The sequence below is a fragment of the Xenopus laevis genome, chromosome 2S (assembly GCF_017654675.1).
Source record: "Xenopus laevis strain J_2021 chromosome 2S, Xenopus_laevis_v10.1, whole genome shotgun sequence".
Lineage (NCBI taxonomy): Eukaryota > Metazoa > Chordata > Amphibia > Anura > Pipidae > Xenopus > Xenopus laevis.
In genome coordinates this window covers 156042994-156058154 of record NC_054374.1, presented here as the reverse complement: position 1 = coordinate 156058154, position 15161 = coordinate 156042994, and the positions used below count along the sequence as shown (strand labels likewise).

General features: G+C 41.0%; 1 protein-coding gene across 1 annotated transcript in view; it reads right to left on the bottom strand.

Moving 5' to 3' along the window:
- Positions 1–734: 734 nt before the first annotated feature.
- Positions 735–15161, bottom strand: part of maml2.S (mastermind like transcriptional coactivator 2 S homeolog) — a 123260-nt gene continuing 108833 nt past the window's right edge. The window contains exons 4-6 of the mRNA XM_018250344.2: positions 6149–6349; positions 3397–3505; positions 735–1756 (exon numbers count right to left, since the gene is read on the bottom strand). Coding sequence (XP_018105833.1) covers positions 882–1756; positions 3397–3505; positions 6149–6349 — 1185 coding nt within the window. The 3' untranslated portion in view covers positions 735–881. The remainder of the gene's footprint in view (positions 1757–3396; positions 3506–6148; positions 6350–15161) is intronic.

The following is a 15161-nucleotide window of genomic DNA, read 5'->3' as shown; positions in this document are numbered from 1 at the left end:
ATACAGGTCATGGAACTCCGAGGTAACTTCTAATATCCTCATATTTTGCAACTGGGGGTACTTTATTTATTATAATACACAAATTTCAATGAGTCATGTGACAGAAATGACATCAGAACTCACCGTTTATAACTGATGACATCAGAACTCACCGTTTATAAGGATATAATTTACAGGATATTCATGGCTTTTGTGTATTATATATATATATTCAATTGTATGATTAAATGAGAACTAAACCCTAAAAAATTAATGTGGCTAAAAATGCCATATTTTTTTATACTTAATTTATTGCACCAGCCAAAAGTTTCAGCTTGTCAATAGCAACAATGACCCAGGACTTCAAACTTGTCACAGGGGGTCACCATCTTGGAAAGTGTCTGTGACACTCACATGCTCAGTGGGCTCTGATTGGCTGTTGAGAAGCTAAGCTTAGGGCTCGTCACTAATTATCCAGCAGAAAATGAGCTTCCCCTGTAATATAAGCTGATGCTACAGGTTTGCTGATTATTAAATTCTGATACTAATTGCACTGGTTTCTGTGCTGCCATGTAGTAATTATCTGTATTAATTACTAATCAGCCTTATATTGTGACATTTCTATTCTATGTGTACTGTATATTGTGAGTGGGTCCCTAAGCTCAGTAAGTGACAGCAGCACAGAGCATGTGCAGTGAATCAGCAGAAAAGAAGATGGGGAGCTACTGGGGCATCTTTGGAGACACAGATCTTTACTGCTAAAGGACTGTGGTTGCCTTGGGCTGGTAAAGAAGCACAAAACATACAACATTTCTACCTACTTCTTTAGTTAGGCTTTAGTTCTCCTTTAAGTTTTCCTTTAAGGGCTTTTGTACTAGACTGGCACAGTACACAATACAAATTTAGACATGATTCTTAAAAATCTCATCTAAAATAATATCCTTTATCCAGTCATCGTTGGCATGGCCAGTCTTAAGTAATGTATCAATAAAATCAAAATCACTGTTAGTAGAAAAGAAATCAAAAGATCCCAAATCATTACTTGTATCGGAACCCGGGAAAGCTCGAGGTACAGGATTGGGGGAAGTGAATGAGTTTGCTGCCATGGCTGTACCACCCCCACCTTGGTTAGGGGACAACTGCGCTCGCATCTGAGCTTGCCCACTGTTAAAGCCTCTCAACGGCTCCGTTGTTTGTCCAGCAGTGGCTTGGCTCATCTGGGCTCTCATCTGCAATTCAGGCTGATTGGGAGCAAAATTCTGGTTTCCCAACATTCCTTGAAGGGACTGGCTGGAAAACTTATTGGTGTTGGAGAAGCAAAGCCCACTTTGCTTCTTGGCTTCTTGTGATGGCCAGTTCTGTGATACAGATGAATTGATCATTCCATTGGAGGGTCTTTGCCCTGCCATATTGGTTCCATGATTGACAGAAGGTCTGAATTGTGGAGGACTAGTTGCAGAACCCACACTGAAAGGAGGCAGTGGATTTCCTTGTCCAGATGGAGATCGCCTTGGCAATATGTGGCTGTTTTGATTGTTCCCCATTGTTTTTGGGCTAGTCTGTTGTTGCATTTGGTTAGTGCCAGGGCTCGCATTATACACAGCTTGTTGAGAGCATGGTGGGTTTCCATATATGCTCTGAGCTCCTTGGAGAGGCGTCATTCTGGAACTGTGGTTTGGGGAAGAATGATTTGGATTCGGTGGGGTTAGATTGTGGGTTGAAACAGGGTTGGTCGTTGCTGGTGGGCTTTGATTGACGCCAACAGGTGGTAGGCCATCTACAAGACAGAAATAACACATATTAGATCATTTATACATCCAGTAGAAGGTCAGATGGAATCAAAGTTTGGCAAGTTCAACATTTCAATAACTTTCAATCTACATTGATCAGGAGGACAACAAATAAAACCTCCCAGCAGGAAGGGACACCAACCATTCTAGAGCATTTCACTAATGCAATGAATGAGTGGCCTTCTACAGAGACAGATTAGTGACAACGTTAAAAGAAATGTGCTATTTTACTGGTTTGTGGGGTAAAAACTAACGTCAATTTCAGTGTTAAAGTGATCCTCGTTTGCCCTTTAGGAAAAAGCGACTCCTGACCTTCCATTCACTCGCGCGCTTGCCAGGCTAAATGAAGATATTAACAGGATCTCACTGTGATCCCAGCAGCCTAATGAAAAAGTAATAAACATCTGATCTTACATGTTCTCCACTAGAAAGCCTTCTACTGCAAGTCTCCCTATACAAAAATACCACTCTCGGTTCTCTTCCCCTGGTTGCACCTCCCTAATCATCTGTAGCAATAACAGAGAAATCAGCCCAAAGTGGTCAAAAATCTTATCTGAAACCCATCACTAAAAATCAGTTAGCATTGCGGTGATACACTTATATGTTATGCACATCTGGGGCATGGGAAATTCAATGTTAAAGAGAATATCCAAGAGAACACACAGCCCACATTAAAATAAAGGATTGCTTGATTCAATAAGACTCTGTGAGAAAAGGCATTGTCATATTTTGGAGCTGTCTAGGCAACTGGTTTCTGGAGAGTAGATCCTATACTTGTAGTCAAGAGTTCCATTCTCTTTAAAATAAGCCCCTTTAACTGTGTTTTTAGACTGCTTTTGATCGCATTGATCTTTGTACATATTTTGCACATCGGTGTAACGCGTGATGCATATTCCTGGCTGACATTTGTGCTCCCACCGCATCAAAGCCGAGCCATCCCGATCAAGAGACGTGGCAGAAAATGCAAGTGTTGGTCGGCCTTTTTAGCTTTTATTTACCAACTATATTTTCTACAAGGATCCCTCTTTTCTGCCCTGCCAGATGTGACAAAAAGCAATCTAACAAGTTCTGTTGCGGTGACCTGAACTGCCGGCGAATGACAGTGACAGGCAGTTGGCTCATACAAGTGTCAGCCAGGAGCCTTTGAGAAATTAATTATCTTCAACACGACAGTTGGTTTTACTGAAGTTAAGCATTCTTCTGGCCTGTGTATTAATATGTAATAATGCACTGATATGGCCCCAGCTGTCGTCTGGATATATCATATTATAAATGGCAGTAAATTCTCAATAAATCTGTGTAACATTCAGCAGTTCTTCCGTCTTCTGCTCCACGACTGGTTCAAAGTTAGGCTGACCGAGTTACCCATATGGCACTACCCTTAGTTCATATCCATCTCTGCTCTAATAACTTGCTCCAGTTGGTGGCTCTATAGTGTTAAATAGATAATAGTAGCCATGCTATTCTTATTCTGTAAGTGAACGCCGTATTGGTGCATGTGCAGTTGGAGCAGTCTTGCCAAAGGGAAGGAAGATGATCCAAAGACTCCCTGGCCAACTATTAAATCAGAGAAGAAATGATATATCAGAATCCAAAATAACGTTAGCTGTGCTGATACAGTACTTACTTGTGTATTGGCTGGCTTGCTGCAAGCCAACTGAGCTTCGTCTTTGGTCCTTGTAGTCTGGTGGTGGTCTGTTCAAGAGACTTATTTGTTCCTGGCTGTTACTTTTCTCCTTTAAAGAAAAAACATATCTTTAGGTATGCTTTGTTCACATTTAGAGGGGAAGCAAAACAAGAAATAATATTTTCCACTACAATCCCCTAGCTAAGGAAATTAGCAAGATTATGAAAAACATTGGGGCATACTACAATGCAGATTTAACAAATATTCTCCCAGAACAACCAAAGGTGGTGTTCAAACGGGCAAACAATTTACAAACAAAAATTGGTAAAAAATCATTGTAGTACTGAAAAAACGAAAATTAGGACAAAAGAATGTATGTGGGCTGGTTTCTACCCATGCTCTCTCTGTAAGGCATGCCGGCATCAAGAAAAAACCCATTCATCTCAACAGTAAACAAAATGGAATTTAAAAATCAAACATGACATTAACTGTATGACAGAAAATGTTATATATTGTTTACAATGCCCATGTGGCCTACAATACGCAGGCAAAACAAATAGAAAATTAAGGGAGCGCATTCGGGAACAGGTAAACAATATCAAAAAGGGTAAAGAAAACCACAGTGTTTCCAAACATCTTAAAGAATATCATAAAGTGAATCCCAAAGGTCTAACATACTGGGGTATAGAAATAGTAAAAAAACAATGGAGAGGGGGAGATTTGGGTAAAAAGATGTTACAGAATGCAATGCAACTGGATACATAGGTTAGAAACATCTGTACCTAAGGGCTAGTGATGTGCGGGCCAACCCCAGGGCCGCCATTAGAAACCACGAGACCCTGTACAACAAAATTTTCAGGGCCCCCTGAGCCTTGCCCACCCCGGCCCCAAAGCCCCACCCCAGATCCCGCCCACTCCACTCTACAGTTAAAAGACCACATAGACATCAGTGCTAAAAAAGATAAGCCCCCCCCACACACACAAGTTATAAAAAGCTATTAATGGTCAGGCCCCCTTATAAGTTAAAAAAAACTTTGGTGCCAGGGCTCCCCATAAATTTTCTTTTAAAAAAAATTGGTGGTCAGGGCCCCGCTACAAGTTAAAGAAAAAATAATTGGTGATCAGGGCCCCCAAAAAAGTTTTTTTTAAAAACAAATATTGGTGGCAGGGCCCCCCCACAAGTTATAAAGCCACTGGTGATCAGGGGCACCCCTGCAAGTAAGAAAAAAAATTGATGGCCTGGCCCCCCCCGTGTCTAAGGTGGGGCCCGGCTATGCTTCACTTACTTGATTAGCCAGGCCCCCCTGCTTTCATGCTGCCAGCTGTACAAAATAGGGAAACAAAAGCTCCGTGCATGGAAGGTTTTCTACTATTAAGATTTCCTGTACCCTTGTGGTCCTTTAAGTCCCTGTAAAGCTGTACAGGGATTGGATAAGGGGCCCCCTTAGACACTAAAACCTGCGGGCCTGGGACAACTGTCCCCCCTGTGACCCCCTGATGGCGGTCCTGGCCGACCTGATACCCGCGGGTCGGGTGGGTTCTCGTCGACCTCGCAGTGCTCCTCTCCACCTTCATATGCCGGCATCCGACTTCCGGGTTCTGGTTTTGTAGTCTCGCGTCTGCTCGCCCTGGCCCTTTTGTGACGTCATTGTGACATCATTTGCGGGGTGGGTCGGCACGGATCTATAAAAGGACCCCTGGAAGTGGGTGTGGGTGGGCACGGGTCGTAGCAGGACGGGTTAGGGTCGGGTGCGGGTCATCACTATTAAGGGCCTCAATGTAGATATCAATCTCTTAGATATCAATCTAGGAGCTTTCCTGTAAATTCACCCAGTTGACGAGTGATTTGATTTAGTTAAATTTATTACAGTTTGGAAACACATTTATACAGCTAATGATTATGCCAGGAGAGGAATCAATACTTTTAGTTGACTGAAGGAGTCAAGGTGCTACTGAAACTATTGTGTTCATCCTCTAATAATTCCAAAGGATTTATGGAATCAGTGATCTGGAGGATATATTAGCCACTAAAGCAGATGGATAAATGAGATTTCATGTTGACATGAAATCAGCACGACTCATTCCCTAATCACTATCACTGTTATAAGCAGAAATGTCTTTGTCCTTTAAAACTGAATAGATAGAACTCTTCATGGTATGTTCATCCTCTTGTGAGGCTCTTTGGTGGAACTGAGAAATTTAGCCTCACTAACCTCTTATTGTAATTGTTTCAGACAATACAAAATGGCCAAAAACAATCTTCGTTTTTTTCTAACTGAAGGGAGAACAAACCAGTTGGCAGAAAACTCTGACCCCTGGGCCAAGAGGTTACAGGTCTTAGGCTTAGGGAGAACCCTTTGGTCTTCAGACTCTCCTCTCTGCAAAATTTGGATTATCCCCTCGTCACAAAAGGGTTTTAAGAGAAAGGGCACCAGTCTTGAACCTGAAGGTTTCGTCTTGTGCATCTATGTTAGGGACATGTTTCAGTCTAATGCCTTAGATCTGAAGTATTCTAGCCATAAGAATGAAGAGAACCTTGATCAAAGAAGTAATAAAGTAAAGTGATGCACAAAAAGTGATTAAAAAGAACAAGGCCCTTCTCTGGGAATGTGTAATGAAACTTATCACTGACCCTATAGGTGTTCCTCTACTCTACATGTTCTTAATAAAGCTTGTGGGTGACCATATGGCAACCACATTCACAGTAGAGATGATCAGCCATTGATAAATGAAAGCCAAATGGGAGCATTACCATCCCTGCCAACATTTGCTGCTGCAATAGAAGCTGCTGCTTCTGCTCCATCATCTGCCTCTGAAGGGCATTTGCCTTCTCCATCAGTTGCTGTGCTGACAAGGGCTGCTGGGATGTATAACCATTGCCGGTGTTTGGACTTGCACATGACGTTGGGTTGGAGTTGGTGGGAGTACCCGGGGTTGCTGCAGAATGTTGGTCCTACAGAGAAGAGGGATTGATAGGGCTTGAGATTCCAAGAAGCAGAACATTTGCAAGTGGCAGTGCACAGTACTATAATGACATATTGCTAAGTATATCATCATGGACTACTTACCTTCATGGGTCTATATCAGCTGCACCAGCGTATGTAACATATCAATGACATGCATGGTGAAAACAATGGGACAGAGTCATCAGGGGTGCAAAGAGGACAATATATTAGAAAGGATGTCTGGGTGCCAGATTGAACATAAATGGGAAATATTTACACAATGTTAATTATCATTTGTACTTTTAGCATACCTCCCAACATTTTGGAAATAAAAAGTTGGTGCTTTTCAGTTGATTTTATTTCGTTTATTGTTCATTTTACAAAATTTGGCAGGTTATAAAAGTTTGAACAAGTTTCTATGTTTTTTTTCAGTTATTATAGTTTTGCTAATGAAGGTGAATTGCCCTTTAAGCTGTGAGTATAACATCTCCCAAGGGACTTTTTATCTTATATTGTTACAATTACTTATTTGCTTATCTCAAAATTGTGACAAAAGTATCTTATCCGCAGCGGTGTCTGTTCTGGGCTCTCTACCAAAAGCCAATTAAGTTAGAAACATTGTTTCTTTTTCTGGCTGTTCAGTGCAGAGAAAATTGGAACTTTCCAGTACAAACGAGGGACTGCGGGTTGAGCTGTCAAAAGAGGGACTGTCCCTCTAGAAACGGGACAGTTGGGAGGTGTGCTTTTACCACCTTTCTTTGCCCAGAGAGGGGCTTCTGATGTTAGGGGCCCAGAACAAGTGCCCTCCTGCCACCCAAAAATGTTCCCTGTAGTGCAGCATTAAATTCTATCCTGTTACATGATGACTGTTTGGGAACCAAGGGGAGAGAGCCATACAGTTTCAACCAGGGGACAATACAAAGGGTACAAGGTTTGTTAACCCCACCAGTGCCTCTGAAGTTGAAGAGGCCCCAAAACGGTATAAAATTTGGTGTCATGGGTGTCTGGAGTCAATATGGCAAAAAGGTCAGAGAAATAATGTACATTATGATAAAAGTATGGGACCTGTTATCCACAATGTTTGGAACCTGGGGTTTTCCGGAAAATTGATTTTTTTCCGTGATATGGATCTTCATACCTTAAGTCTACTAGAAAATCATGTAAACATTAAATAAACCCAATAGGCTGATTTTGCTTCCAATAAGGATTAATTATATCTTAGTTGGGATCAAGTACAAAATGTTGTTTTATTATTGCAGAGAAAAAGGAAATCTTTTTTAAAAATTTTAACTATTTGGATAAAAGTGAGTCTATAGGAGATGGCTATTCCGTAATTATGCATCTTCTGGATAACAGGTTTCCGGATAACAGATCCCATACTTATACTGAATCCAAGTGCTGCATACAGTATAACATCATGTAGCTGGCAGCAGGTATAAGAATCCAGTGACAACCAAAAATGATACAATGGCTTAGTTTTATAAAATATATAATAATATGGTATATCATAATGCATTTAACATGCATACAAGCTGTGATTAATGCATTTAACATGCATACAAGCTGTGATTGGAGTTTAAACCACACACACATGATATTTGTCCTGGCACTTTCATGAAGCACAGCCTGCGATGCTGGAAATGGGCAAACAAAATAAAATAAATATTGTCTGCTAGAGAAGAATGTAATTCTGCCACCTTATCAGCGAGCCTCTGAGACAATCTAATGGACAAGTCCTATTAAGTCAGAGTCATTGTTTTACATGAAGGAATTGTGGGCGATTAGCAGTTCAATGACGCAGAGGAAATATCTAATGAGAAGCCTGACCTTAAAGGCTCATTAAGTGAAATGTGTGGAGCTGCTGATTAATGCACAACCTCTGCAGCAGAGACTAATGCACGAGCCTAATGAGGATTCGGGCGACGGGTTCGGAGAAACATTGTGAGTGTATTGTAATAATCGCGGCCTGGGTGATGTGATGGAAGTTTTTTGGTTTTGAAAGGGGTTTGTGGCTACAGATGTTTTCAGAGCCAGGTGGTTAGATTTAAAGGGGATTAAATATCAAAATCCGAATTTATCTGATTTTTTTAAATAAAAAAGTTCGACCAAACGATTTGACGATTTGACCTTATTTATTATTAAAAAAAGTATGATTTAATCAGATCGGGGAAAAACGTGATAAAATCTATCGAAAACCCAAATTGTATGTTTTCTGGGAAGGGGGGGTCGCCGACCCTGTAAACTGTTCTAAATGGATACATTTAGTTGATACATTTCTTATGCTGCTGAGAAATGGATCGACGAAATTTTGCAAAATCGAAACAGTTCAGAGTCTGCACCTGAATTACTGAGACAGGAAAATGCAACTTTAAACTTAGATTTTGGAAAAACAGTAAAAAATAATGAAAAGTAATTGAAAAAAGTCTTTATTTCTGAGGAACACTAAAAACAACTGAATTGAAAAGGTGAACAACCCCTTTAAGATTTTTTCCTGAATAGCTTGATTTTTTGCGGGCTTTTTTCCTGAAAAGTCCAAAATTTTCAGATTCTCAGATTTTTGCCCGAAATGGTCAGATTTTCATGCTAATTCAAGCCCAGACCACAGAAACTTCCAAATAGTATAGGGACTTCTCCCATTGACTTATATACAACTTCGTTAGGTCTGAGATGACGGATTTTTGGATTCTGGCTTTTTGTAGCCTTGGGATATAATAAATCTCGAAAAAATCAAGTTTTTTCCCCCACTAAAAATTCGGATTTTATAATAAAAAAACTCAAATTTTTCAAGTTTTTAGCGTTCAGTTTTTAATAAATAACTCCCAAAGTAAGGTTTTTCCATAAATGTGAGTTTCAAGATTCAGGTTTTTTTCTAAATATGCTCGAGATTGAAATAGAATAGAAAAAACTCAAATTTGAGAACTTCTAAATATTGTATTTTTTTTTTACAAAGACATATCTGATTCCATAGAAAAAAATCATGCTTGCAAGGCCCAGTTCTAAAGGCCCCCCTTAGGCTCACAGTGTAATGAAACTCCTCCCTGCTTGTTTCATTGCAAAGTGATGGGTTCTGGGATATTACGTTTTTCTGTGCTGCAGAGAACCTGCACACCACCAACTATGGAAAGCTGAAGGACTTCAGAATCCATCACTTTACAGTGGGACAAGGTGAAGCGGGGAGTTGTATTTCTCTATGAGCCTAAGGGGGTGGGCTGGAACAGGCTCCAGCAAGCAGGCACAGTCTATCACGGCTTCCTTTCTATCTAGTTTGTCTGTGTAAAAAATATACAGGTTATACAGGTTTGGGATCTGTTATCCAGAAAGCTCCGAATTATGGGATGGCCATCTCCTATAGACTTCATTTAAATCAAATAATTCACATTTTTAAAAATGGTTTCCTTTCCCTCTTTAATAAAGAAATGGTGCCTTTTACTTTATCCTAAGTACAAAATAAGCCTAGTGGGTTTATTTAAAGGAGAACTAAACCCCCCTTTAAGTGAAAACCCCCATCCCCTTCCCTCCATTAGCCCCCTCCCTGCTTTCTCCCTGTACTTTAATTGAAAAAAGTGTCCCTGGAATTAACGTTGACGTATTTATACAGAGTAACACAAAGGAGCTAATGGGCGGCATCTTCTGATTCCTCGCGTGAGTGCCAACACGGAGCTGCGCAGTTGGGACCAGGTTGGGCTTACTGAGCATGCGTCAGAAAGCTCTGAAGATTACAGAAGAGTATCCGAAGATACTGAAGATGTCACCTATGAGCAGCGCTACTCTGCATGAATATGTCAATGTTAATGCCAGGGACACTTTTTTCAAGAAAGGTACTATGGAGGGAGAAAGCAGGGAGGAGGTCAATGGAGGGATGGGGATTTCGCTTAACTGGGGTTTAGTTCTCCTTTAATGTTTAAATTCTTTTTTAGTAGACTTAAGGTATGGAAAACTCAAATTACAGAAAGATCCCTTATCCAGAAAACCTCAGGTCCCCAGCATTCTGGATAACAGGTCCCATACCGGTACTAGTTTCTAGAAGTTCAAATCACAGAAACTTTACTAAAAGAACAAGTTACAGTGCCGGGAATTTTAAATAATAAAACATAGAGGAGGGGCAAGTATTATATGATTGACAGCTGAGACTTAAACAAGTTTATAACAGGTATGGATGTATTAATAAAAAAAAAGAATTTGGGTTTCATTTTTAATTTGCAGAGGACTTTTATTATACAGCTTTTCACTAGTGATGGGCGAATTTGGAGCGTATAAGCTTTGCCGAAAAATTCGTGAAATGGCGCGGGCGTCTTTTTGATGCCGGTGTCCGTTTTTTCGCGCTGGCGAATCTTCGCTGCCGTTTCGCGAATCGCGGGAATTCACCGCAAAATGAATGCTAGTGAAACTTCGCTATGAAATTCTCGACTGCCGAAGTAGTGCTAGTGAAAATTCGCCAGCTTTCGGCTGCTGAAAAGCAACCTTGCATTATAGTGAATTAGCGTAGGGCTGTAATAACTGACCCTCCATGTTTGGATCTAGGTCTGAGCTTATTAGGGAGAACCCTTGAAGACCTTTACTACTGTAAATCTGACACTGGTTAGTTATTTTCCCATTGACTTATGATGAGGGTCACACTGACCTTTCCGCCCCAGTCACACGTGCACACTTGTCACACACCAGTCCCATTCCATTTGGTGTAGACACAATAATAGCTAGCGCTGTAGAGATGTACTGGGTTAGTATGACATCAAATGGAACCCGAGTGGTTCTATCACAGAGACCTTTTCCATGGCAATCTGTAGTTCTGTAAGAACTGTCAGTGTCTTTGGGTTATGTTATATAGTACAATTAAAGGAGAACTAAACCCTAAAAATGAATAGGGTTAAAAATGCCATATTTTATATAGTGAACTTATTGCACGAGGCTAAAGTTTCAGCTTGTCAATAGCAGCAATGATCCAGGACTTCAAACTTGTCACAGGGGGTCACCATCTTGGAAAGTGTCTGTGACACTCACATGCTCAGTGGGCTCTGATTGGCTGTTGAGAAGCTAAGCTTAGGGCTCGTCACTAATTATCCAGCAGAAAATGAGCTTCCCTGGCTGTAATATAAGCTGATGCTACAGGTTTGCTGATTATTAAATTCTGATGCTAATTGCACTGGTTTCTGTGCTGCCATGTAGTAATTATGTGTATTAATTACTAATCAGCCTTATATTGTGACATTTCTATTCTATGTGTACTGTATATTGTGAGTGGATCCCTAAGCTCAGTAAGTGACAGCAGCAGAGAGCATGTGCAGTGAATCAGCAGAAAAGAAGATGGGGAGCTACTGGGGCATCTTTGGAGACACAGATCTTTACTGCTAAAGGGCTGTGGTTGCCTTGGGCTGGTACAGAAGCATGATACATAATGTACAACATTTCTAGCTACTTCTTTAGTCAGGCTTTAGTTCTCCTTTGAGCACATTCATCCTCCAGCTAAAGGCACAATCCAAATAGTCAGAAGTGTGGGTTCCTTCACCAATTCTAGAGCAGGGAAAAGGAACTACTCCTAGGCCAATGGCAATACCTCTCACCCCAGGGAACCCGTCATTATCCTGTCCTTTAAGCAGCTACTGCTAAAGGGCTGTGGTTGCCTTGGGCTGGTACAGAAGCTGAAAACATAATGTACAACATTTCTAGCTACTTCTTTAGTTAGGCTTTAGTTCTCCTTTAAGCATAGTATGTTAGTACCACTACAGACCCAAACTCGGATGCTACATCCCAGCGTGCAGCAGCTCTGCCAAAGTAACAGCTGTCTAAAATATAAATACTCTCAGCAAGTATAAAAGCCAATGCCGATGGGCATCTCTGGAGGAGCAGAATTATATTATAGCTGTCCAATGGTGAAAATATGCTTACAGTTCATATGCCCGTTACTTTGCCGTTTACAACACCAGTAGCCACTTTAATGTTTTTCCAAGAAATTTATGACACATGCCCGTAAATGCAAAATCCAGTTCTTTAAGCTCAGATCTAAGTAATGTGTGCGATGCCTCAATAACATCTGCTGAATCATTTGCATTGTGATAAATCTACAAAAAAAAACATTTCCCTGCATCAATATTTTCTTTTGTAAGTGGTGGTTTTCCAACTTATGTTATGGAGAAGACCCACTTGCTAATGTCATAACAGAAAGGAAACATCATAATATTATACATTACAATGAATTTTTTTTTAAAAATGCTGTAATGTAGATAAGAATATCTGGCACGTACATTCACACTTAATTGAGGAAATGTTTCACAACAAGAATGAAATCTGCCCATGCCCTGCTCTAAGTACAGAAAATATAGGACATGTAGGTAGTGTATATTCCCAAGTCACCAGCAGTAGCATCAAGGTTGATATGGATCCCCAAGCCAACAGGAGATCTTCATCCAGCCCAGGCTTTAGTGACCCTCTTGTCTATCTTGACAATTGACAAAATTCTTCCCCCCTATACTCTAGACAAGGGATCCCAACCTTTTGAACCTGTGAGCAACATTCAGATGTAAAAAGAGTTGGGGAGCAACACTAGCATGAAAAATGTTCTTGGGGGTGCCAAATAAGTACTGTGATTGGCCATTTCGTAGCCCCTATGAGGATTGTCAACCTACATTTGGCAGTACACCTGTATTTTATACAACCAAAACTTGCCTCCAAGCCTGGAATTCAAAAATAAGCTCCTGCTTTGAGGTCAATGGGAGCAACATCCAAGGGGTTGGAGAGCAACATGTTACTCATAAGCCACTAGTTGGGGATCACTGCTCTAGACCATGCATGATTGGACCTCCTATTCAGTTACAGTATTGTGTGCTCATGAGCATGGAGACCATCAGAGACTCAAAGAACATCTAAGGCACTGCACATGTAGGACATATTGGCTTCTCCAGTGCTTACTGACCTTCAACCATAGTAATACCTGTTACCCCCAATAGCTGCTCAACTCCTTAAGGAGCACCACATGCATTTGAGGGTGGTAATTGGGTAGTAGAGAGTGAAGCAGAGTAGTAGGCAGAAGAGGAATGAAAAAAAAGACCAGAAAGAGGCATATTTGAAGGCAATTAGAAATTGAGAATTGTAAGGTAATAGGTAGGTAAGAGGTAAGGTAATAGGTTATCATTTGGGTATCAGCTTTGTGAAATCCCATCTATACACAGTACTAAATATTGCTGCAACTATTTAAAGATAGAATCAGAGCCAGAACTAGGGGTAGGCAGCAGTGTCGGACTGGCCCACCAGGATACCAGGAAAAACTACCGGTGGGCCCAGGTGTCAGTGGGCCTCTTGCTTCTAACCATTTGGCCTATTTCATGGTCATTCCCTATTTCTTTATGAGAACAGAGAGCCTTAATAATGGAAGAATAAAGTATAGTATATAGAGAAAATAGACTAGTAGAATAAAGAGGTTGAGTGAGGAGAGATGGTATAATATTTTGGAAAGTGGGCCCTCAGCCTAAAGCTTTCTGGCTGGCCCCTGGCATCCCAGTCTGACACTGGTAGGCAGAAAAGGGCACGTGCCTAGGGGCAACTTCAGTCACCCATCCCCTAGTTTTAGCCTGTCTGAATGTTTGGGTGTTGGTCTGTGAGGTATGGGTGGTGAGGAGAGGGACCTCTTGGTGTGGGCAATTGTCATGGATGCTCTCAACCAAGCACTGCATTGAATATGAATAAAGGGATATCCCCCTCCTCCTCAGCAAAATCACCCGATTTAGCCAAATGTTTCTGAAAGTGGGCTTGGGCATTTTGTTTTTTAGAGCAATTTTTTCCAGAAAGGCACCTGAGGGACACACATATATATGCCGGTGACTTTAGCCAACATTGTGTTACCATAAGCACAATTCATTCCATGGAAAATTCACTCAGGAACAACTCCAAATCTTTCAGATATTCTTCTAGGGAAAGTCTCTTTTTCAATACTGAAAAACAACAATTCACTCATCTTCAATTTAGGAAAAAGTATGATCACTTAATAAATTCCAGGACAGAATTTATGTCTTTAAAGCAAAAGCAAGTGATAGTGACAGGCAAAGAATTGCAGATGTGGGACAATAGTTGCGCCCATAGAGGTTTCTCCATGTCATTATTAAAATAACCAGCAGATGCCTCCCTTCTCACATGTGCTGATAATACCAGCTATCCTATAGAAATTGCAATATTAGTAGGACAGATCTGTTGTAGATTTTCAGGAATATGTGTCTGTAGTTTCAGGATCACGTAGAGCAAGCTCACTAATCATTACATATCTACTCCCTGCACCAGTACTCATCTCGTGGGTTGGTGGGTATATCTTATTTTGTACAGTTTTCATCCTACATTTGACCCTGTGTCTATATATTGGAACTTGAATGGTAGCCACTGGCTACAGAGTAGCTTTTTTTTATACACCTTTCAATAGAACTTCTAAAGCAAACACATTTAACTAGTGTAGATTAACAATACATTACATTTAAAGCAGTAACGTAACTACTGCTGGCGGGGCCTCAGGTGCAGGATGTGCAGCCGGGCCATAAGTTCCGCCTTATGACATGATCTTTGCTCTGGATTTGGAGAAGATCTGGCAGATTTGACAAAGATCCGAGGCTCTGGCAGGCCCCAAGTTGGTGCGGGCCCAGGTACAATCGTGCCCCCTGCAGCCCAGGAAGTTCTACCACTGATTTAAAGGACTACTAAAGTACAAAAACACTAGGATGTCATTGTTAGGCTATCATGGTTAAAATACCTCTTCCCTGGATCATCTCTCTTCTTTTTTACAACACTGTGGTCCACCTTTCTTGCAGAGAGATCTGCTGCCATGTTTAGGCTTGGCACCAAGTA